The sequence below is a fragment of the Canis aureus genome, chromosome 32 (genome assembly GCF_053574225.1).
Source record: "Canis aureus isolate CA01 chromosome 32, VMU_Caureus_v.1.0, whole genome shotgun sequence".
Classification (NCBI taxonomy): Eukaryota; Metazoa; Chordata; class Mammalia; order Carnivora; family Canidae; genus Canis; species Canis aureus.
Window position 1 is genome coordinate 39,387,785 of NC_135642.1, and position 21,968 is coordinate 39,409,752.

The 21,968-nt window shown below is 38.8% G+C and overlaps 1 protein-coding gene across 4 annotated transcripts in view; it reads left to right on the plus strand.

The window, feature by feature from the left end:
- LRRC49 (leucine rich repeat containing 49) overlaps positions 1–21,968 on the plus strand; it is a 166,702-nt gene that overhangs the window by 22,395 nt on the left and 122,339 nt on the right. For all 4 annotated transcript variants that reach the window (XM_077881715.1, XM_077881714.1, XM_077881716.1 and 1 more), the window contains one exon: positions 7,612–7,755. In XM_077881715.1, the coding sequence (XP_077737841.1) occupies positions 7,612–7,755 (144 nt within the window). The remainder of the gene's footprint in view (positions 1–7,611; positions 7,756–21,968) is intronic.

Consider the following 21,968-nt stretch of genomic DNA (forward strand, 5'->3'; position numbering starts at 1 on the left):
TAAAAGATTATGTCAAATTGTTTTCCAAAGTGGTTGTACCAGTTTATACTCTCACCTGTAATGCAGGATAAGTCCAGTTGCTTCACATTCTTTTCAACATTGGAATTGTCATACTTCTTTTTTTTTTTTTTTATGTCTCAGGGATTTATTAAGTCATACATGCAGAACATACTGCTAATTGCATTAGCAAAAGATCAATGTAAAAACACCCCATAATTCTACAACTATCAATTTAAAAAATGTTGTTTTAGTAGTTGAAAGGTCCAACCTTATATTCTTGCCAGTAAGTAAGTTGTATAGAACGTCATTAGCACGAGCACAGGCTTCTAGAACCTCATAGACCCAAAGGAACATGGTTAGGCGGAGCAACAGCAAGTGTGTGTCCAGGAGGGGTGAGGCAAAGAGGAAGGGTCAGCACTAGTCCAAGTACAGTGTTGGTGATCTGGCAAGATAAGTGATTTAAGAAAGTTCATAGTTTAGGAATATCTAAAATTCAAAAACTGTAAAGCTGCAACATGTCATTTTTATAGCTAGTATACTGGAAAACTAAGGAAAGCACTTATTAGTTTTGAATAAAGTAATAAGGAAACAGGAATGTACTTTTACAAATCTACAAAAAAATTTTTAATGCATTATCAGAGATTTTACAAAACAGGGAGGCATGTTGCTCATTAAGAAGGGATTCTATACGAAAAGCACCAAGTTAGCAACTGTGGGAATGACCAGTTCAAAGATAAATTAAATGCCTAATTTCAGGAGGGATGGCAGCTCTAGGAAAAAGCTTAAAGCAGTGATAATACTGATCTTTCCTCATCATTTACTGCATTTGACAGAGATTAACTTTTTAAAATTTTACCTGTGACACTTTTACTCAGTTTAATTATGATGTGTACTATGTAATGTAAATTAACCCCCATATTTTGTCAAAATAACTGTCTCCATTCTTTAATCACCTCCCATATGCTGCACACACCCCACCCCAGTACACCCACACTAGAGTAGATTCTTCATCAGGGGGATGTGGGAGTATGAGGTCTTTTCATAATCTCAGCAAAAGCAAATACACTGTGTTTTGTTTTTTTTGTTTTTTTTTTTTTTAAATCTACTACATGGGCGCAGGAGTGGGATAGTGAGTTGGGTGTCCAACTCTTGGTTTTGGCTCAGGCCATGATCTCAGGCTTGTAAGATTGAGCCCTGAGTGGGGCTCCATGTTCAGTGCAGATTATGGTTGGGATTCTCTTCTCCCCCTCTCCCTTCCCTACTCCCTAAAATAAGTAAATAAATCTTTAAAATAGCTCACTACAAAAGCAAAAAGATTGATCCAAATTGTTGAGTCCTTCCACTTATTCTATTATGACATAAAATCTAGCGTTAGGGAATGGATTCAGGCCAGTAAATTACTGGGATATTAGATGGCAACATTTTGTGAAGGTGGCTGTGCTTTCTTACCGGAAACTAGTTAGGAAGCATCTGCATGTTCAAACTTGAGACGCTGCAGTCTCTTCTTAAATCAAAGGTCTTGAGTGGTTTAGTGCCTAGTGTTCTTAGCAGAACAATGCAACTTAGTTCACAATCTACTTTGGCAACTCTTAAGCTGAGCAAGAATAGGAGCTTTTGAAAAATAAGACTTTAAGAAAGCTTACCATTTGAGGACTAAATTTTAATATAATGTGAAAGTCTTAAGTCTTACAGTTTAAACAGATAAAAACTAAAAATGACTGGTTCAAAATGATTTTATGGAAAAAGTAATGTGGAACAAAAACTTGGCATTGTGTGTGAAGGCTCCACCATTTTTGAGCAAAGTATAATAAAAGTTCTGAGATGGACAGTGCAGGAGAAGGGCCCAGACATTTACAGCAGCAGGCATTTTCTCTTCCTCTTCTTGCTGGCAGAAGCCAGAGAACCCTCGAATACAGTGTCTTAAGGCCTTGCTGTGTGAGATCCAGGCACTCCAGATAAATATTTAACAGTTCTGATCTCCTTAGTCATGGCCAAACCCTATGGGTAGGTGATGGCAATCAGCTTCTTCTCCTTCAGTTGCTCAATCACGTGTTTGTCGTCCCTGAGATCAAGTTTAGTCCCCATCAGGGTGATGGGGATGTTGGAACAGTGGTGTTGCACTTCCGGGTACCACTATGCTTGAACATTTTCAAATGATGCAGGACTCACAAGAGAAAAGCAAATTAAGACCACATCTGTTTGTGGATAGGATAAGGGATATATAATCTGTCATAATCTTGTCCAGCTGTATCCTATAAGCCCAGATTCACTGGTTTTCCATCAACCATAACATTGGCAGGGTAGTTGTCAAAGACAGTGGGGATGAATTCTCCAAGGAATCATTGGTTTTATTGATCAGACAACTGCAGCTCCGTCTCCCGCCACCACACACTTGGTGGCCTGCATCTGGGTCACTTGCTGGCCTGTGGTGGCATCAGGGAGCTGAGGTGAAAAGTGGCGGGCTCAGGGCAAGGAGTGCCAGGGCTGGTGTCCAAGCCACCTTGCCCTCCTCCAACAGGAAGCCAGAGCCCAGCAGTGGCCACCACCCAAAGCTCTGGAATTGTCATACCTCTTATTTGCCAGTTAAATTGATATAAAGTAGTGTCTCTTTGTAGTTTTTATTTCTTTTCCCTGATTACTACATAATCTGGGCTCTTTATTTCTGTTGGGTCAGTCAGTTTGTTTGCCTCTATGTCTGTCTGTCTGAATTTTTGTATCTAATTTGTTATGTTCCCCCTCCTCCCTCAGGGCATCTTGGCTGTTTTTTAGTACTTTGCTTTTCTATTGAAATTTTTGTCTTTGAAACATATTTATTTATGAACAGCCTCATGAGCTCCATACTCATGCAGAAGGCAGAGCCTCTCCTGAAGCGGTATAAGTGTACATTCTGGGATGATTCACGAGTTCCTGCCTGTTGATGAACAAGATCTGTCACTGCCACCTACAGTTGGTCAAGTGCAAACTCTAGTCTGATCTCTATAGGCTTTCTACCAGCTGCTAGCCCCAGTCGTTTTGGTGAAAAGCTGATGTAATAAGTGAAAACTTTGATAGATCTAGGAAGACCACAGCTGCTAGTTTCTAATCTCACCCAGCCCCTCTGTGTGTCTGTCTGTGTGTGCACTGAATGGGAGGAATGTTGGTGGCCTGGGAACTGTCCAGCTCTGCAGGCTGGCTAGTGTCACTCTAGTGGAGAAGTTATCCAATTGGGTGGGTGTGGAAGGGGAAGAAGAATTAAAGAGTTCTGTCAGTAAAAGAATATCATATGCAAAAGTACTGAGGGTAAAAACAACATGATATTTTTTACTGCCTGAGAATTTAGCATGTATTGAAGAACAGTGAGAAATTAGGTGAAAGAAGTAGGTAGAGGCTTGATTGTAGAGGGCTTTTTTTTAATAATAAATTTATTTTTTATTGGTGTTCAATTTACCAACTTACAGAATAATGTAGAGGGCTTTTGTATGCCACACCAAGGAATTGCTATTTTATCTTGTAGCCTGCTGTTTTTATTTTATTTTATTTACTTATTTTTATTTTTATTTTTTGTAGCCCATTATTTAAAAAACTATTCATAACTAATTTCAGTATTTTATGGTTAAAAGTTTATTTTAAAACTTATTTTAAAATGTATATATGATAATTAAACATATCTATGTAGTTTTCACCGTATAATATACCTTTAAGGATTCATTTAATTCTATTTTATTTTAAAGCAAGAGTTGAGGGGTGGGGCAGAGGCAGAAGGAGAAAAAGAGAAAGTCTTAAGCAGACTCCACACTCAGCCTGGAGCCTGACGTGGGGTTCGCTCTCACAACCCTGAGATCATGACCTGAGCTGAAATCAAGAGTTGGACACTTAACCAACTGAGCCACCCAGGTTCCCCTACCTTTAAGAATTCATTGGGCATTACCCAAGATCTTTGAGGGATCCTGATAAATGAATAGCATATCACTTGATCCAAATGTAATGTGTAGGAATCATTTGCCAACTGTTAAGATGGTGAAAAATGCTCTATTCCTTGTTAGTTGACCTGTATTATGTCATATAATTTCTGCACTGTGTATGTACTTATTCCATGTATAGAGAATAAATATTTGCACCACACAAATTATTTCTCAAGGCTCTATAAGAAGGAAGTTTTATTTTTTTAATTTATTTTATTTTTAAAAATATTTTATTTATTTATTCATGAGAGACCCACAGAGAGAGACAGATAGAGACAGAGAGAGAGGCAGAGACACAGGCAGAGGGAGAAGCAGGCTCCATGCAGGGAACCCAACATGGGACTCTGTCCCTGGTCTCCAGGATTACGCCCTGGGCCGAAGGCAGCGCTAAACTGCTGAGCCACCCAGGCTGCCCAAGAAGGAAGTTTTACATGAAAATCCAAGTCTTGTTTCAAAATACCTAAATCCACTAAGCAGAAATTTCGAATATTTCAAAGTAAAGACAGCCTAGGTGACCTTAAGCTTCTAAAAAGTCAGGAGATAAACTATTCAAGATGAAACAATGTCCAGTTCTTTAAAAAAGCATCGGGTAGTTTAAAATCTAAAAGAAGGGGATCCCTGGGGACGACCCAGCAGGGGATCCCTGGTCGCCCTGCTGTCTAAGGGCAGGTCTATTTTTAACTCTTTGAGGAACCTCCACACAGTTTTCCAGAGTGGCTGCACCAGTTCACATTCCCACCAACAGTGTATGAGGGTTCCCTTTTCTCTGCATCCCCTCCAACATTTGTGGTTTCCTGCCTTGTTAATTTGCCCCAATCACTGGCGTGAGGTGGTATCTCATTGTGGTTTTGATTTGTATTTCCCTGATGGCAAGTGATGCAGAGCATTTTCTCATATGCATGTTGGCCATGTCTATGTCTTCCTCTGTGAGATTTCTGTTCATGTCTTTTGCCCATTTCATGATTGGATTGTTTCTTTGCTGTTGAGTTTAAGAAGTTCTTTATAGATCTTGGAAACTAGCCCTTTATCTGATACGTCAATTGCAAATATCTTCTCCCATTCTGTAGGTTGTCTTTTAGTTTTGTTGACTGTATCCTTTGCTGTGCAAAAGCTTCTTATCTTGATGAAGTCCCAATAGTTCATTTTTGCTTTTGTTTCTTTTGCCTTTGTGGATGTATCTTGTAAGAAGCTACTGTGGCCGAGTTCAAAAAGGGTGTTGCCTGTGTTCTTCTCTAGGATTTTGATGGAATCTTGTCTCACATTTAGATCTTCCAATTTCTTTTCTTTATGTGAAATTTTATCTATCTATCTATCTATCTATCTATCTATCTATCTATCTATCTATCATTTAAATTCAATTTGCTAACATATGGCTCTCAATTTCTGATGTAGATTTTTTTTAGTCTTTCTAAATTTGTTCTCTGGGTAAAAGGTTGCTTTAATGTGGACACAAATGTGCTTCAGGAGGAATCTGTTCTTTCAAGGCCATGTTTCCTTTGGGGAGAGCTTGCCCTTTTTGTGACTGCTTGGCTGAAAGCAGACATTTGCTCTTTCAGCATTGCTGAGTCAGAAGGTTGTCCTTATCCAGACAGAGCAGTTTGGGTCACTCTTATACATAAAGATGAGACTGGAGTATCCAGCCTTCCTAGATGTATTACAAAGCCCTGCAGTCTATGGGAGACCCTCCCTCTCTGACTAGTAGGACCCATTATTGGGCTTTCTGACATTTCCATCATTTCTTCTTAGTGTGAAGTTTATTAACTAATGGAGAACTGTACCCTCACCCTATACCACCTTTTGCTTGAAATTTTTATCATTTACTGTAACCTTGTCCATGGCTGCAATGTGTAATACAATAGGCTCCATCAGAGATGTTGACACAATTCTGGCCTGATTGCAAACCAAGAATCCAAATAATATCCCCAGTGAGTTTTAAAAAAATACCTCTTGATACCTCTGTTTTAGAATTAATAATGTTTCCTTTTCAGAGTTACCACACTGAGTAAGAAATAACTCTGCAATGTACGCATTCTAATGATCAGTCTCACCAGGACCAAGAAAGTAGAGAAAGGTAGTTTTCTGAAAGAAATGCCCCAGGATCAGTAGCAGAAGGGAGAAGACACCTTATGCATTTCATATAACAATTGTGGCCCTTCATTCTATGTGTTTATATCTTTCCTATGCTCAAGAAAGTTTTATGTCTTTGAATATTGCTTTCCCTTTCATGTTGATTACCTCTATATTGTTTGTCTTCCATATTCCCATCTTAGCTTTTATTCTTCGTACCTCCATTTTTCCTTAGTATTTTAGGGGAATTTCTCAAACTTATAGATGACATTATTGATTTTCTACAGTGTCTATTTTGCTTTTCACTGATTCCATGCATTTTAAATTCTATCACTTACTTGTTTTTGAAATGCTTTTGTCCATGTCTCATTGTACAATTCACTGTTTCTTCTTTTACAATTTTTATTTATTTTCATTTTACATTAATTAGACCAAAAGTATTAGGACAAATTTTAAAGCACAGTCAAATGTCATCTTTCTATGTTACTGACTTTATAATAAACATAGGTTTCCCCTTTTGAACCCAGATGGAATCTGGATGGTATTTCTTGAATGTGAGAGAAAGTCCAATAGCAACATACAAACTGAATTATAAATCTAAGAAAAAGTTCTTTTTTAGCCAACATCTCCTTTGAAGTGTTAAATAAAAATTTTCAAATAATACTGGGATGACAGTACAGATGAGCAAATCTCTAGCAAGTATGGAAACATTTATTTTAATGTTTGGAAGAAAAGTGCTATATGTTTGACTTATTGTTAACTTAAGTAGTTAATTGATGAATTCCCCCCGCAAGGACCCCTACTTATGTGTCGTAGAGAACCATCATGCTGTTGCTTGCTCTGTTACACTAGTGAGGCTTAAAATCCTATTGTGCTCTCATCACTTCATGGGTGCAGCTTTTCTGTACTGTGAAACTCAGAGCTCCTCTGCCATAGGTCAGAGCTTGTGTGTATGTGCCTATTCCATTATGCAGTTCCTCTTGTTCTGACACTTAATGTCCACCATATTGTACTCTGTCTAAACGTTATTGGTCTCCTCTCGTAAGCACTTCCACTAATAAAGAATATCCACCCTCACTCTCCACTCGGGATCCTAGTTCCTTGTATCTTTTCCATTTAGATTCTTGATGGTTTTCAGGATCCTACAGTGTAAATGGAACAAACAAGGGTGGTGTGATAGTGTTCCGTTTCCTTGCTTTTTCTCTCAGGGGGCTATCTTGTTTGGTTAAAACGTTGTGAGCTTCTGCCGTGAATCACAATAAGTTTTTATTTGGCAAGTAGTATGTATAGTTCTCGTCACCTTTATCTGGACCTGGCATAGTATTGGGCAATTAGAGATGCCCCAAAGATGAGTTGTTGATTATTTGATAAAGTTTACCTCAAATATTTACTATGGTGAAGTTATAAAATACATTCCTTTAGCTAATTTTCGCAAGTTAAATGACTTCTTTTTATTTACCACAGAGGAAATTAGAAATACATTTTTAAATATTTTCATGTAAACCTATCACTGAATCCAGTGACTATTTTATTTTTAGGGCTTTTATAACGTGCGTATCTGTGACTTATGCCTGCTAATCATCCCTTTCTCATTTTTTAACAGATTACCAAAATTGAAAATGTCAATCATCTGTGTGATTTGAGAGTTTTAAATCTTGCTAGGAACCTTTTAAGTCATGTGGATAATCTTAATGGGCTGGATTCACTAACTGAACTTAACCTGCGACACAATCAAATTACTTTTGTGGTGAGTATTAAAATGGAATCAATATGTGATTTCTGCCTTCTAAGTAGGTGAAATAAATGTTATGGCATTTCCTTATTGAAAGTAAGATCTATGGTAATTTAGTTTTTTTTTTTTTTTAAGATTTTATTTATTTATTCATGAGAGACACAGAGAGAGAGAGAGAGAGGCAGAGACACAGGCAGAGGGAAAAGCAGGCTCCATGCAGGGAGCCCGATGCAGGACTTGATCCCCGGCTCCCAGGACTAGACCCCAGGCCGAAGGCGGCGCTAAACTGCCGAGCCACCTGGGCTACCTGGTAATTTACTTCTTTTCTGAATTTAATTGTGGATAAAATTGTTAAGCTTTATATTTTGATAAGGGAAGTGTTAGGTGTTTTCATTTTAAAAGATAAATGTAAAATTAGAAACAAGTATTATCAATAAATGAATTAGCTAATATAAATAAGTACTGAATGCTTTCCTGTTCTATCATGGGAATAGAATTAATAAGAAAGAAGGTTATTGGGGACTTAAAGTTAATAAGTTGTTGCACCAGGAGGGAAGAGGCACAGAAAGGAGAGGCTGAAGGCTGTGTAGACATGCATAAATATCATATCCTTTGCAGTGTTTCAAGAGGCAGGCTGGTATTGTGGAAAAAGCATTGTATAGGGCATCAGAGATCTCATTCTGGTCACAGCGTCATCTCTCATTAGCAGGGTGACCTTGAGTAAATCATTAACTCTATACGCCTCAGTTCACTTTTCTCTTAATGTGAGGGCCTTGCGCTACATTATTTCTCGGATCCTGCTTAGCTTGTTGAATCTGGAGAAAGACATAAAGGTGCTCAAGAACTGGCATGTGAGCAGAAGGAAAAAAGTTAGCACTGTGGGTGCACACACACAGAAAGGCAGCTCTGGAGAACTTGAGGATGAACTTTGTTGTATTTATAGCTTTATTCAAGTTCAGCAATGAAATAACAACCTGATGCTCAGGTATTTTGTACTTGTGCACATGTGAGGAGCACTAGAAATAGGACTTTGCGCTGTATGACGGATTACAGGCCAAGAAGACTTCTAACGGTTTATTAGAACATTTGTTTTTTAAACAAGCTTCCTTTCTTTAAATGCAATAGAAAATACTAGGTTCTCTCTGGATATAAGTCAAGTACTTTTAAAGGTACAATCTAACTTTTAACTTTTTTTAGACATTAATTTCCTCATTGTTCAGTTTGGTTTCATTTTAAAGTTTTCCCAGAAAATCAGAGCTCAGTAATGCTCACATCTTCTAAGAGGTTGGGATAATTTTTTTTTTTAATTTATTTTTTATTGGTGTTCAATTTACTAACATACAGAATAACCCCCAGTGCCCGTCACCCATTCACTACCACCCCCCGCCCTCCTCCCCTTCCACCACCCCTAGTTCGTTTCCCAGAGTTAGCAGTCTTTACGTTCTGTCTCCCTTTCTGATATTTCCCACACATTTCTTCCCCCTTCCCTTATATTCCCTTTCACTACTATTTATATTCCCCAAATGAATGAGAACATATAATGTTTGTCCTTCTCCGACTGGCTTACTTCACTCAGCATAATACCCTCCAGTTCCATCCACGTTGAAGCAAATGGTGGATATTTGTCATTTCTAATAGCTGAGTAATATTCCATTGTATACATAAACCACATCTTCTTTATCCATTCATCTTTCGTTGGACACCGAGGCTCCTTCCACAGTTTGGCTATCGTGGCCATTGCTGCTATAAACATCGGGGTGCAGGTGTCCCGGCGTTTCATTGCATTTGTATCTTTGGGGTAAATCCCCAACAGTGCAATTGCTGGGTCGTAGGGCAGATATATTTTTAACTGTTTGAGGAACCTCCACACAGTTTTCCAGAGTGGCTGCACCAGTTCACATTCCCACCAACAGTGTATGAGGGTTCCCTTTTCTCCGCATCCTCTCCAACATTTGTTGTTTCCTGCCTTGTTAATTTTCCCCATTCTCACTGGTGTGAGGTGGTATCTCATTGTGGTTTTGATTTGTATTTCCCTGATGGCAAGTGATGCAGAGCATTTTCTCATGTGCATGTTGGCCATGTCTATGTCTTCCTCTGTGAGATTTCTGTTCATGTCTTTTGCCCATTTCATGATTGGATTGTTTGTTTCTTTGGTGTTGAGTTTGATAAGTTCTTTATAGATCTTGGAAACTAGCCCTTTATCTGATATGTCATTTGCAAATATCTTCTCCCATTCTGTAGGTTGTCTTTGAGTTTTGTTGACTGTATCCTTTGCTGTGCAAAAGCTTCTTATCTTGATGAAGTCCTAATAGTTCATTTTTGCTTTTGTTTCTTTTGCCTTCGTGGATGTATCTTGCAAGAAGTTACTATGGCCGAGTTCAAAAAGGGTGTTGCCTGTGTTCTTCTCTAGGATTTTGATGGAATCTTGTCTCACATTTAGATCTTTCATCCATTTTGAGTTTATCTTTGTGTATGGTGAAAGAGAGTGGTCTAGTTTCATTCTTCTGCATGTGGATGTCCAATTTTCCCAGCACCATTTATTGAAGAGACTGTCTTTCTTCCAATGGATAGTCTTTCCTCCTTTATCGAATATTAGTTGCCCATAAAGTTCAGGGTCCACTTCTGGATTCTCTATTCTGTTCCATTGATCTATGTGTCTGTTTTTGTGCCAGTACCACACTGTCTTGATGACCACAGCTTTGTAGTACAACCTGAAATCTGGCATTGTGATGCCCCCAGATATGGTTTTCTTTTTTAAAATTCCCCTGGCTATTCGGGGTCTTTTCTGATTCCACACAAATCTTAAAATAATTTGTTCTAACTCTCTGAAGAAAGTCCATGGTATTTTGATAGAGATTGCATTAAACGTGTATATTGCCCTGGGTAACATTGACATTTTCACAATATTAATTCTGCCAATCCATGAGCATGGAATATTTTTCCATCTCTTTGTGTCTTCCTCAATTTCTTTCAGAAGTGTTCTATAGTTTTGAGGGTATAGATCCTTTACATCTTTGGTTAGGTTTATTCCTAGGTATCTTATGCTTTTGGGTGCAATTGTAAATGGGATTGACTCCTTAATTTCTCTTTCTTCAGTCTCATTGTTAGTGTATAGAAATGCCACTGATTTCTGGGCATTGATTTTGTATCCTGCCACACTGCCAAATTGCTGTATGAGTTCTAGCAATCTTGGGGTGGAGACTTTTGGGTTTTCTATGTAGAGTATCATGTCATCGGCGAAAAGGGAGAGTTTGACTTCTTCTTTGCCAATTTGAATGCCTTTAATGTCTTTTTGTTGTCTGATTGCTGAGGCTAGGACTTCCAGTACTATGTTGAACAGCAGTGGTGAGAGTGGACATCCCTGTCTTGTTCCTGATCTTAGGGGAAAGGCTCCCAGTGCTTCCCCATTGAGAATGATATTTGCTGTGGGCTTTTCATAGATGGCTTTTAAGATGTCGAGGAATGTTCCCTCTATCCCTACACTCTGAAGAGTTTTGATCAGGAATGGATGCTGTATTTTGTCAAATGCTTTCTCTGCATCCAATGAGAGGATCATATGGTTCTTGGTTTTTCTCTTGCTGATATGATGAATCACATTGATTGTTTTACGGGTGTTGAACCAGCCTTGTGTCCCAGGGATAAATCCTACTTGGTCATGGTGAATAATTTTTTTAATGTACTGTTGGATCCTATTGGCCAGTATCTTGTTGAGAATTTTTGCATCCATCAGGGATATTGGTCTGTAATTCTCCTTTTTGGTGGGGTCTTTGTCTGGTTTTGGAATTAAGGTGATGCTGGCCTCATAGAACGAATTTGGAAGTACTCCATCTCTTTCTATCTTTCCAAACAGCTTTAGGAGAATAGGTATGGTTTCTTCTTTAAACGTTTGATAGAATTCCCCTGGGAAGCCATCTGGCCCTGGACTCTTGTGTCTTGGGAGGTTTTTGATGACTGCTTCAATTTCCTCCCTGGTTATTGGCCTGTTCAGGTTTTCTATTTCTTCCTGTTCCAGTTTTGGTAGTTTGTGGCTTTGCAGGAATGCGTCCATTTCTTCTAGATTGCCTAATTTATTGGCGTATAGCTGTTCATAATATGTTTTTAAAATCGTTTGTATTTCCTTGGTGTTGGTAGTGATCTCTCCTTTCTCATTCATGATTTTATTAATTTGAGTCTTCTCTCTCTTCTTTTTAATAAGGCTGGCTAATGGTTTATCTATCTTATTAATTCTTTCAAAGAACCAACTCCTGGTTTTGTTGATCTGTTCCACAGTTCTTCTGGTCTCGATTTCGTTGAGTTCTGCTCGAATCTTTATTAACTCCCTTCTTATCTTGGGTGTAGGATCTATTTGCTGTTTTTTCTCTAGCTCCTTTATGTGTAAGGTTAGCTTTTGTATTTGAGTTCTTTCCAGTTTTTGAATGGATGCTTGTATTGCGATGTATTTCCCCCTTAGGACTGCTTTTGCAGCATCCCAAAGATTTTGAACGGTTGTATCTTCATTCTCATTAGTTTCCATGAATCTTTTTAATTCTTCCTTAATTTCCTGGTTGACCCTTTTATCTTTTAGCAGGATGGTCCTTAACCTCCACGTGTTTGAGGTCCTTCCAAACTTCTTGTTGTGATTTAGTTCTAATTTCAAGGCATTATGGTCTGAGAATATGCAGGGGACAATCCCAATCTTTTGGTATCGGTTCAGACCCGATTTGTGACCCAATATGTGGTCTATTCTGGAGAAAGTTCCATGTGCGCTTGAGAAGAATGTGTATTCAGTTGAGTTTGGATGTAAAGTTCTGTAGATATCTGTGAAATCCATCTGGTCCAGTGTATCATTTAAAGCTCTCGTTTCTTTGGAGATGTTGTGCTTAGAAGACCTATCGAGTATAGAAAGAGCTAGATTGAAGTCACCAAGTATAAGTGTATTATTATCTAAGTATTTCTTCACTTTGGTTAATAATTGATTGATATATTTGGCAGCTCCCACATTCGGGGCATATATATTGAGGATTGTTAAGTCCTCTTGTTGAATAGATCCTTTAAGTATGATATAGTGTCCCTCTTCATCTCTCACTACAGTCTTTGGGGTAAATTTTAGTTTATCTGATATAAGGATGGCTACCCCTGCTTTCTTTTGAGGACCATTCGAATGGTAAATGGTTCTCCAACCTTTTATTTTCAGGCTGTAGGTGTCCTTCTGTCTAAAATGAGTCTCTTGTAGACAGCAAATAGATGGGTCCTGCTTTTTTATCCAGTCTGAAACCCTGCACCTTTTGATGGGGTCATTAAGCCCGTTCACATTCAGAGTTACTATTGAGAGATATGAGTTTAGTGTCATCATGATATCTATTCAGTCCTTGTTTTTGTGGACTGTTCCACTGAACTTCTTCTTAAAGGGGAATTTTAAGAGTCCCCCTTAAAATTTCTTGCAGAGCTGGTTTGGAGGTCACATATTCTTTTAGTTGCTGCCTGTCTTGGAAGCTCTTTATCTCTCCTTCCATTTTGAATGAGAGCCTTGCTGGATAAAGTATTCTTGGTTGCATGTTCTTCTCATTTAGGACCCTGAATATATCCTGCCAGCCCTTTCTGGCCTGCCAGGTCTCTGTGGAGGGGTCTGCTGTTACCCTAATACTCCTCCCCATAAAAGTCAGGGATTTCTTGTCTCTTGCTGCTTTAAGGATCTTCTCTTTATCTTTGGAATTTGCAAGCTTCACTATTAAATGTCGAGGTGTTGAACGGTTTTTATTGATTTTAGGGGGGGATCTCTCTATTTCCTGGATCTGAATGCCTGTTTCCCTTCCCAGATTAGGAAAGTTTTCAGCTAGAATTTGTTCAAATACATATTCTGGCCCTCTGTCCCTTTCGGCGCCCTCGGGAACCCCAATTAAACGTAGGTTTTTCTTTCTCAGGCTGTCGTTTATTTCCCTTAATCTATCTTCATGGTCTTTTAATTGTTTGTCTCTTTTTTCCTCAGTTTCCGTCTTTGCTATCAACTTGTCTTCTATGTCACTCACTCATTCTTCCACCTCGTTAACCCTCGTCGTTAGGACTTCTAGTTTGGATTGCATCTCATTCAATTGATTTTTAATTTCTGCCTGATTAGCTCTAAATTCTGCAGTCATGAAGTCTCTTGAGTCCTTTATACTTTTTTCTAGAGCCACCAGTAGCTGTATAATAGTGCTTCTGAATTGGCTTTCTGACATTGAATTGTAATCCAGATTTTGTAACTCTGTGGGAGAGAGGACTGTTTCTGATTCTTTCTTTTGAGGTGAGGTTTTCCTTCTAGTCATTTTGCTCAGTGCAGAGTGGCCAAAAGCAAGTTGTATTGGGAAAAAGAGAAAAAGAGAGGAGAGAAAGAAGGAAAGAAAAGAGAAAGAGAAAGAGAAAAAAAAAGGGAAGAAAAAAAAACGGAAAAAAAAAAGAAGAAAAAGAGAAAGAAAAAGAAAGGAGAAGAAAAAGGGGGTGGGGGAAGGAAACAAATCAAAAAGCAAAACAAAACAAAACAAAACAAAACAAAACAAAAAGAACCACGGGGGAGTATCTTCTGATTCTGTGTACTTTAAGTCCCTTGGCTTCTCCTGGAAGTTGTCCGTCTAGCTGGTGTTCTGGGGGAGGGGCCTGTTGTGCTGATTCTCAGGTGTTAGCAGTTGGGGGAGCTGCTGTGCCCCTGCCTGGTGCAGGGCTCAGTGGGGGTTGTTTACCCCGTGAGGCCGCAGGAGGAACAGCCCCCGTGGCGGGGCAGCTCTGGAAACCTGGATTCAGCTCCGGCAGGAACTCCGGAGCTCTTGGTCTGCAGGGCCTGGAGGCTCCGGGGCGGGGCCGCTGATCTGCTCAGCTGGGGCCGGAGCGTCCTCGCTGTCCTGGGCCCTCCCGGTCTCTGCCTGTCCCGGGGGAGGCCGGATCCTGGGCTGTGTCCCGGCGCCCTGTGCCCCGGAGCCTGCGCTGGTGGATTCGCGCTCCCGGGCCGCGCAACCCCCTCCGCGGAGCCGCCGCCCGAGCCCCCCGGAGCTGCTCCTGGAACCGCGCAGGCCTCTCTGTACGGAGTCTCTTCCTCTGCCCGAGCCCCTCCGAGCTGCTCCCGGGGCCGCGCAGCCCCCTCCGCGGAGCCGCCGCCCGAGCCCCTCCTGGCTGCTCCGGGTCCCGCAGCTCCCCTTAGGGAGCTCGGCGCACTCTCCTGGGCGCGCAGTTGCTGTTACTGTCCCCGGGAGCCCGAGGGCATCCCCTCCCTCCTGGGTCCTGCTCCACCTCCCTGCGAGCCCCTTTCCCCCGGGAAGGTCGGTGCAGCTCCTGCTCCTCCGGGACGGGGCTCTCCTGTCCTGGGGACACTCGCCCCGGCCTCAGCCCGGCTCCTCGCGGGCCCCTCCCCCTTGGAGGCCTTTGTTCCTTTACTTCTTTTTCCCCGTCTTCCTACCTTGATAGAAGCGCGAACTCTTCTCACTGTTGCATTCCAGCTGGTCTCTCTTTAATTCTCAGGCCGAATTCATAGATTTTCAGGATGATTGGAAGGTTTTCTAGGTAATTTGGTGGAGACAGGTGATTTGGGGACCCTGCTCTTCCGCCATCTTGCTCCTCCCCCCGAGGTTGGGATAATTTCAGAATCTTTTTCCAAGACCTGGATTCATTCCAGAGCCCCTAAATTCTGTCAGGCCTTCCCCAGATTGGATTTAAATATTGGAGATAGCTTGTTTATTTTAAAAGACCTCCAGATTGAATTAATCTGTTATATCACTGAGTGTCTAGGAACTGCTCAGGCTAGCCGGACTTGATCTGTCCTCAGGACACTGGCTGTGGTAAGAATCCAAGAAGCCAGGGACAGCTGGGTGGCTCAGTGGTTGAGCGTCTGGCTTCAGCTCAGCTTGTGATCCCAGGGTCCTGGAATCGAGTCCCACATTGGGCTCCCTGCATGGAGCCTGCTTCTCCCTCTGCCTGTGTCTCTGCCTCTGTGTGTGTGTGTGTGTGTCTCTCATGAGTGAATAAGTAAAATCTTTAAAAAAAAAAAAAAAAAGGTCCAAAAAGCTTTGGTAGAGTGGGGCACAGAAATCTATTGACTTTTGCATATTCCTGTCTATATTCTTTCATTTGAAAAGTACATAATGTGTATCCAGGAAATTGCTTACTGAATTTCCCAGTGAGTATATCTGATCATTACTGTTATAGCTTAGGCAGCTGCCAACACCTATGAGAAAGGAAATTGTATTAACTTCTAAAAGGTAAAAAGATTTAATAAGTATGATGCATATGTTATCCTCATGATAATGAGCATGCATATTAATTTATAGGAAATTGTAAATGTACATAGAAGGATATATAAGACTGGATCCAACTTTTTTTTGTTTCTTTTTCAAAGCATCCTTTCCTAAAACAGCCAAGAGACTTTTAAATCTAAGGATTCATTTTTCTTTCCCTCAACATCTCTTCTCTTCTCTAGGACCAGTTATCACACAATTCTTTTGGTTTTTTTTTTTTTTTTTTTTTTTTTCCTTTCATGGTTTTGATTTTCCCGAGGGCTGGTAATCCTTAAATGGAGGGCTGTGCTAAGTACTGGCTGGGTCTCCTCAGCTGAATAGGTCTTTTTAACTCCAAGCTCTCTCCCTAAAATGATCACTGAATTTGTGTAAGTTGTCGAATCCCACACATTGGCAGGTTTCCCTTTAGAGTGAGTGGAAAGGAAAAGGGATGCTTGCTTTGTAATTGCCTAAATAAAAGAACCAACTCTTTGGGGGGATAGAAGGACTTTACTATCTTCTGTGCTGGGTGCAACTGCCATTCCTTTCTTGCCTCTGGTGCTAATGTAGCAGCTATTAACTGTCTCCATGGACAAAACACCCATACTCTCCATCCTTCCTTGACAGATACTGTGTTTTGTTTAGAAAACAGATCCTGAGACTCCAGCAGAGTGTTTCTCCATCCAGCTGCTCTGTACATTGCCTGTGCGCAGGCATGGCGGGGGTGGGGGTGAGGGAGAGATGGGTTTGTTGCTGCTCTGGGAATAGCTGTTGAGTAGATAGACCTTTGATTATACATCTACTTGATTAGCCACAGTTAACCACTGTCCACACCTACTGTCTGTATGTACTGTGTCTGAGCACAGAGTAAAATGGCATTTTGTCAGAGAGGATTGCTATGGCTGTGTGTGGTACAGCGTGTCTCTTGCCAGTTCTGAGCCAGAGTTTTCTCTGGGCTTATCACTAGTAAGATCCTATCTGCTTTTCAGTTTCCTGAAATTCATCAAAAATGTAGATCTCTTAGTGATGACTCTCTTGTTTTTAGCATTTCCATCAATTTGCTCATTTTGTGTGTTTTTATTGCTTCACCCATTGAATCTTGTAGGAGAGATGAAACAAATGTGTTACCTACTTCACTGTCTTATCAGAAAATTTCTCTGAAGTTTTTGGGGTGCCTAGGTGGCTTAGTTGGTTAGACGTCTGCCTTCAGCTCAGGTCATGATCCTGGGTCCGGTCCTGGGATTGAGCCCTACGTCAGGCTCCCTGGTCAGCCAGGAGCCTGCTTATCCCTCTCGCTCTGCCCCTTCCCCTTCTTTGCTCTCTCATTCTCTCTCTCTCTCTCAAATCAATAAATAAAATCTTATTAAAAAAATTCTCTGATGTTTTTGATGTAGAAAAGTTTGTGTTTGTTTATTGTAGTTTAAAGTCACTGATCTTTTTCTGGGAGATTTTATAAATTTCAGACCAAACATCTTTTTTGTTTATATGGTAGTCCCTTTTAAACAACTGTGAAACATTTCAGGCATTCTGAAAAGAATGGGAAATAATATTACTACACACATCTGTGTATCTACCAATCAACTTAATAAATAAAAACCCTTCAAATATAGTTAAGGCCTAATGTGTAACCCTCCCCCATCACATTTCCTCCCTCCTTTGCAGATGTAAGCACAAATCTGAGTATGGTGTTTATTCCCATGGCTGTCTGTTTCCTTTTCCATGTATGTATGTGTCCCTCCTTAAACAATATCAAGTAATTGTTTGGCATGCTTTTAAATGTTCTATGAATAGTATCATCATATACATATTTTCTGTAAGTTGCTTTTATTAGCATGCTTTGAGATTTATCTGTGTTGTTATCTGTAGCTCTGGTTCACTAATTTTCAGTGTTATATAGCATTCCATTGTATAATTGTAATTAACTATTCCTTCTACTTATGGACAATAGTATTGTTTCCAATTTTTTATTGTTGAGAAGTGTCACAAATAACATTTTTGTGCATGTCTTTTGGTAAATATGTATAACAGTTTCTCTAGGACAGTGGCTTTCAGACCATAATCTATGATAATAAATAAAATTTCCTTTAAAATCCAGTTCTTAAATACACAGTTATTAAATATTTATATGGGTACATTACAAATAATAGAAGGAAGGATTTCATGAAGCTATACCTACCCTTGCTCTTCTTGCTATACCTACCCTTGCTCTCCAAAACTTGATAACAAACCTTTGGTACAACCTAATTACATTTCCATCAGGGTTACCTGGGAGTTCCTTTAACTTCACGTCTTTGTTAATACTTGATATTGTCAGACCTTTTATTTTTGCCCATCTTTTAACTATGAAATTATATTGCATTGAGATTTTAATTTGAATTTCCAGTGAGGTTGAATGCCTTTCATCTTATTCTTCTGTGATAATTGCAATTGCTTCTTCTGTGAATAGTTTTATCTTTTGCCCATTTTAATGACAGGATTTTTTTTTCTTTTTCCTTTTGATTAGTGGTATTTCTTTTGCTCTGCTGCATTTTGAGGAACAGAAGTAAAATAGCTTTCTTTATTGTTTCTGGAGTTTTTTGTTTGTTTGAAAAATCCTTAAAGGTTGAGGATATAAAGATATTTTTCTGTTTTGTCTAAAAAAAGTTTTGAAGTTGCTCTTCACAGGTTTTATCTATTTGGAATTGATTTTTGCTCGTGGTATAAAATTGAAATCCAGTTTTGTTTTCCTTTTTTCTCATATGGATTGCTAATTGTCCCAGCACCATATGTTGAAAAGTAGACTCTTTCTGTCCTTCCTTCTCCCCTTGGCATTATCTCCCTCTAGCAAATTAAATGTCCACATATGCATGGGTGCCTGGCCTCTCTGGTCTGTTCAATTGATCCCTATCTATGTTCCTATATAACACTATCTTAATAACTGTAACCTCTATTGTGAACTGGGAATTAATAGCATGAGGTCCCCAATCTTTCTTCTTCTTCCTTTTGCTTTCTATCCTAGCCTTCCATTCTTCCTTTAAAAAAAACAAACATGTTATCTTTTTTTCTTTTTCTATATATATTCTAGAAATAGCATGTCAAATTTCATGAATAACCCTACTGGTCTGTTTGATTGGAGTATCTTTGGATTTGAAGACAATTGACATTTTTTATACTGAACCTTTAATATCATGATATGAACATGGCATATTAGTATGAAGGCATAATATGAATATAGCATCTTTCAATTCATATGTCACATTTAATGATTTTTATTCTTTTCCATAGATAGCTTGTTTGTTTTTTGTTAGGTTTCTTCCCAGATATTTTATACTTTTTTTGCTATTGTATATTATTTTGATCAGAAATAGATTTCTTACTTTTGTTACTAGTATATGGAACCACAGTTGATTTTGGTTCATTATTCTTATATTTAGCAACCATGCTCTGACACTTAATAATTCTTTTTTTTTTTAATTTTTTTAAAAATTTTTATTTATTTATGATAGTCACAGAGAGAGAGAGAGAGGCGCAGAGACACAGGCAGAGGGAGAAGCAGGCTCCATGCACCGGGAGCCCGATGTGGGATTCGATCCCGGGTCTCCAGGATCGTGCCCTGGGCCAAAGGCAGGCGCCAAACCGCTGCGCCTCCCAGGGATCCCTAATAATTCTAATTATATATCTGTAGGTTACCTTAGATTTTCTATTTAGATAGTTTTAATTTTTTTGTGAACAATCATAGTTTTTCCTTAATCATTATATGTTTTATTTCTTTTTGTTTGAGCTAGACTGAACTTCCAATTTGACCATACCTCTAGTACAAAGTTGAATAAAGAAGCAAAAGTGAGCATCCTTGCCTTATTCTTGATTTTAAAGGAAATATATCATTAGCTATGTTTGCTAAATGCCATTTATCAGTCTGAAGAAATTATCTTTTATTTTTAGTTTGCTTAAGCTTATATTATGAATCATTGTTGCATTTTATTAGGTGATTCTTCTACAGCTCTTAGATTGGTCATATGGATTTTTTCTTCTTTAATCTATTGATTTTGGAAATTATAAGATTTTTATAATGATAAGTCATTCTAGCATTTTTGGTCATTATGTATTTTATGGGCTATATTTCATATACATTCCTGGATTTTGTTTATTAATATTCACAATATTTACATCTATGTTAATAAGTAAGTTTTGTTTATAATTTCTCTTTTTTGTTCTTTTCTGATATCAAGGTCATACTGGCCTCATAAAATGACTTGATGAATACTTCCTATTTTAATATTCTTTGATTCCCTATTTTGGTTTCCTATTTGGTATAAATCTCATTTTATATGAGATTAAAGATGATCTGCTCCTTGTATACTTGGAGGAACTTGCCCGTATAATAGTTTGGGTAGTTTTAAACTATTGGGTCAGTAATAATAGTGAGTATCAGTTTTGATATGTTATAGTTTCCTTTTGTCTAAATTCATTTTTTTTCTAAGCTGCTTTCTCTGTAGTCATGTCCCTGTTGTCTCTTTTTATAATGCTTATTTGTACTTTCTTATTTCTTGATTAGTATTGCCTGAGGTTTGTTTATTTTACTAGTAGTTTCAAAGAACTGGATTTTAGCTTTGTTTGAACTTCTCTTATAGCTTTTAAAAAATTGCATTATTGATTTTTGTTCCTAGCTCTCGTATTTTCTCTATTTGCTTTTTCTTTCTAAAGTTTTATGTTGGATATTTGATACATTAGTTTTCAGTCCTTTTTAGTTTCTAATATAAGCACTTAAGGCTGTAAATTTCCATCTAAGAACCACTTCAGCTTCTTCCCACAAGTTTTGAAACTTAGTATTTTTTTCTAAATATTTTCTAAGTTCCATTATGATTTCTTCTTTGGTCCATGTGCTATTTAGAAGTGTGTTGAAAATTTTTGATACGTATGAGTTAATTATTCTTTTTCTGGTCATTCTTTTCTAATTTAGTTGCTTTGTGGCCAGTAAGTGTGGATTATATGTAATCTGTTCTGTGAAGTTTGTTGAGGTTCACTGTATTGCCGAGTATGCAGTCAACCTTTACAGTCAATACGCACTATTAGTATGTTTCCCTAGTATGTGGTCAGTGTTTGAAGCCGGTTCTAGGTGCCCATAAGCTTAAAATTGATGTATCTTCCTGGTAAATTGTTCCTTTTATCATTGTGTATTAACTGTCTTTATTACGGACTCCTTCGCTGAGTAAGTCTATTATGAGTATGGGCTATCTGCCAGGCACTGTTCTAACTATGTAGTATAGGTAAGGAAGTTAATCATACTTTTTTGTCCTAACACTTATTTAGTCTAACGTTAATACCAGCTTTCTTTTGGTTATTTTTTTCCTGGCAGATCTTTATTATTCCTTAACCTTTTTTTTTTTTTTTTTCCTTAACCTTTTTTAAAATTTTGGCATAATTTCAGAAAAGGATGCAACAGTAGTATAAGGATTGCTTAAATCTTTGCGTTATCCTTTCTCTCTCTTTTTTTTTTTTTTTAAAGAATTTATTTATCTGAGAGAGTGAGAGTGCACAGATGTGTGGGAGGGGCAGAGAGAGAAGCAGACTCCCTGCTGCAGGGGACTTGATCCCGGGATTCGGGGATCATTACCCAAGCTGAAGGCAGACGCTAAACTGACTGAGCCACCCAGGCACCCTGCTTTATGCTCTCTTTTGATTATTGTCTCTGTCCTTCCTTCTTATCTAAAAGTCTCTCTCTTTTTTTCTGAACCATTTAAGAGTAAGGTGCAGGCATGATGCCTCTTGATGTCCACATACTTTGGAGTGTATTTTCTGAAAACAAGAATCCTCTTATATAACCACATTACAATAATCAAAATCAGGAAATTAACAGTGATAGAATACTATCGTCTAATCTGTAGATCCCATTCACGTTTTCTTGTCACTAGCGTCCTTTATATATAGCAAAAGAAAATCCAAGATCATGCATTGCATTCCATAGTTGTCTCCCTAGTCTCCTTTAATCTGCAAGAGTACTTGCATCATTCTTTCTATGTCATGACATTGACA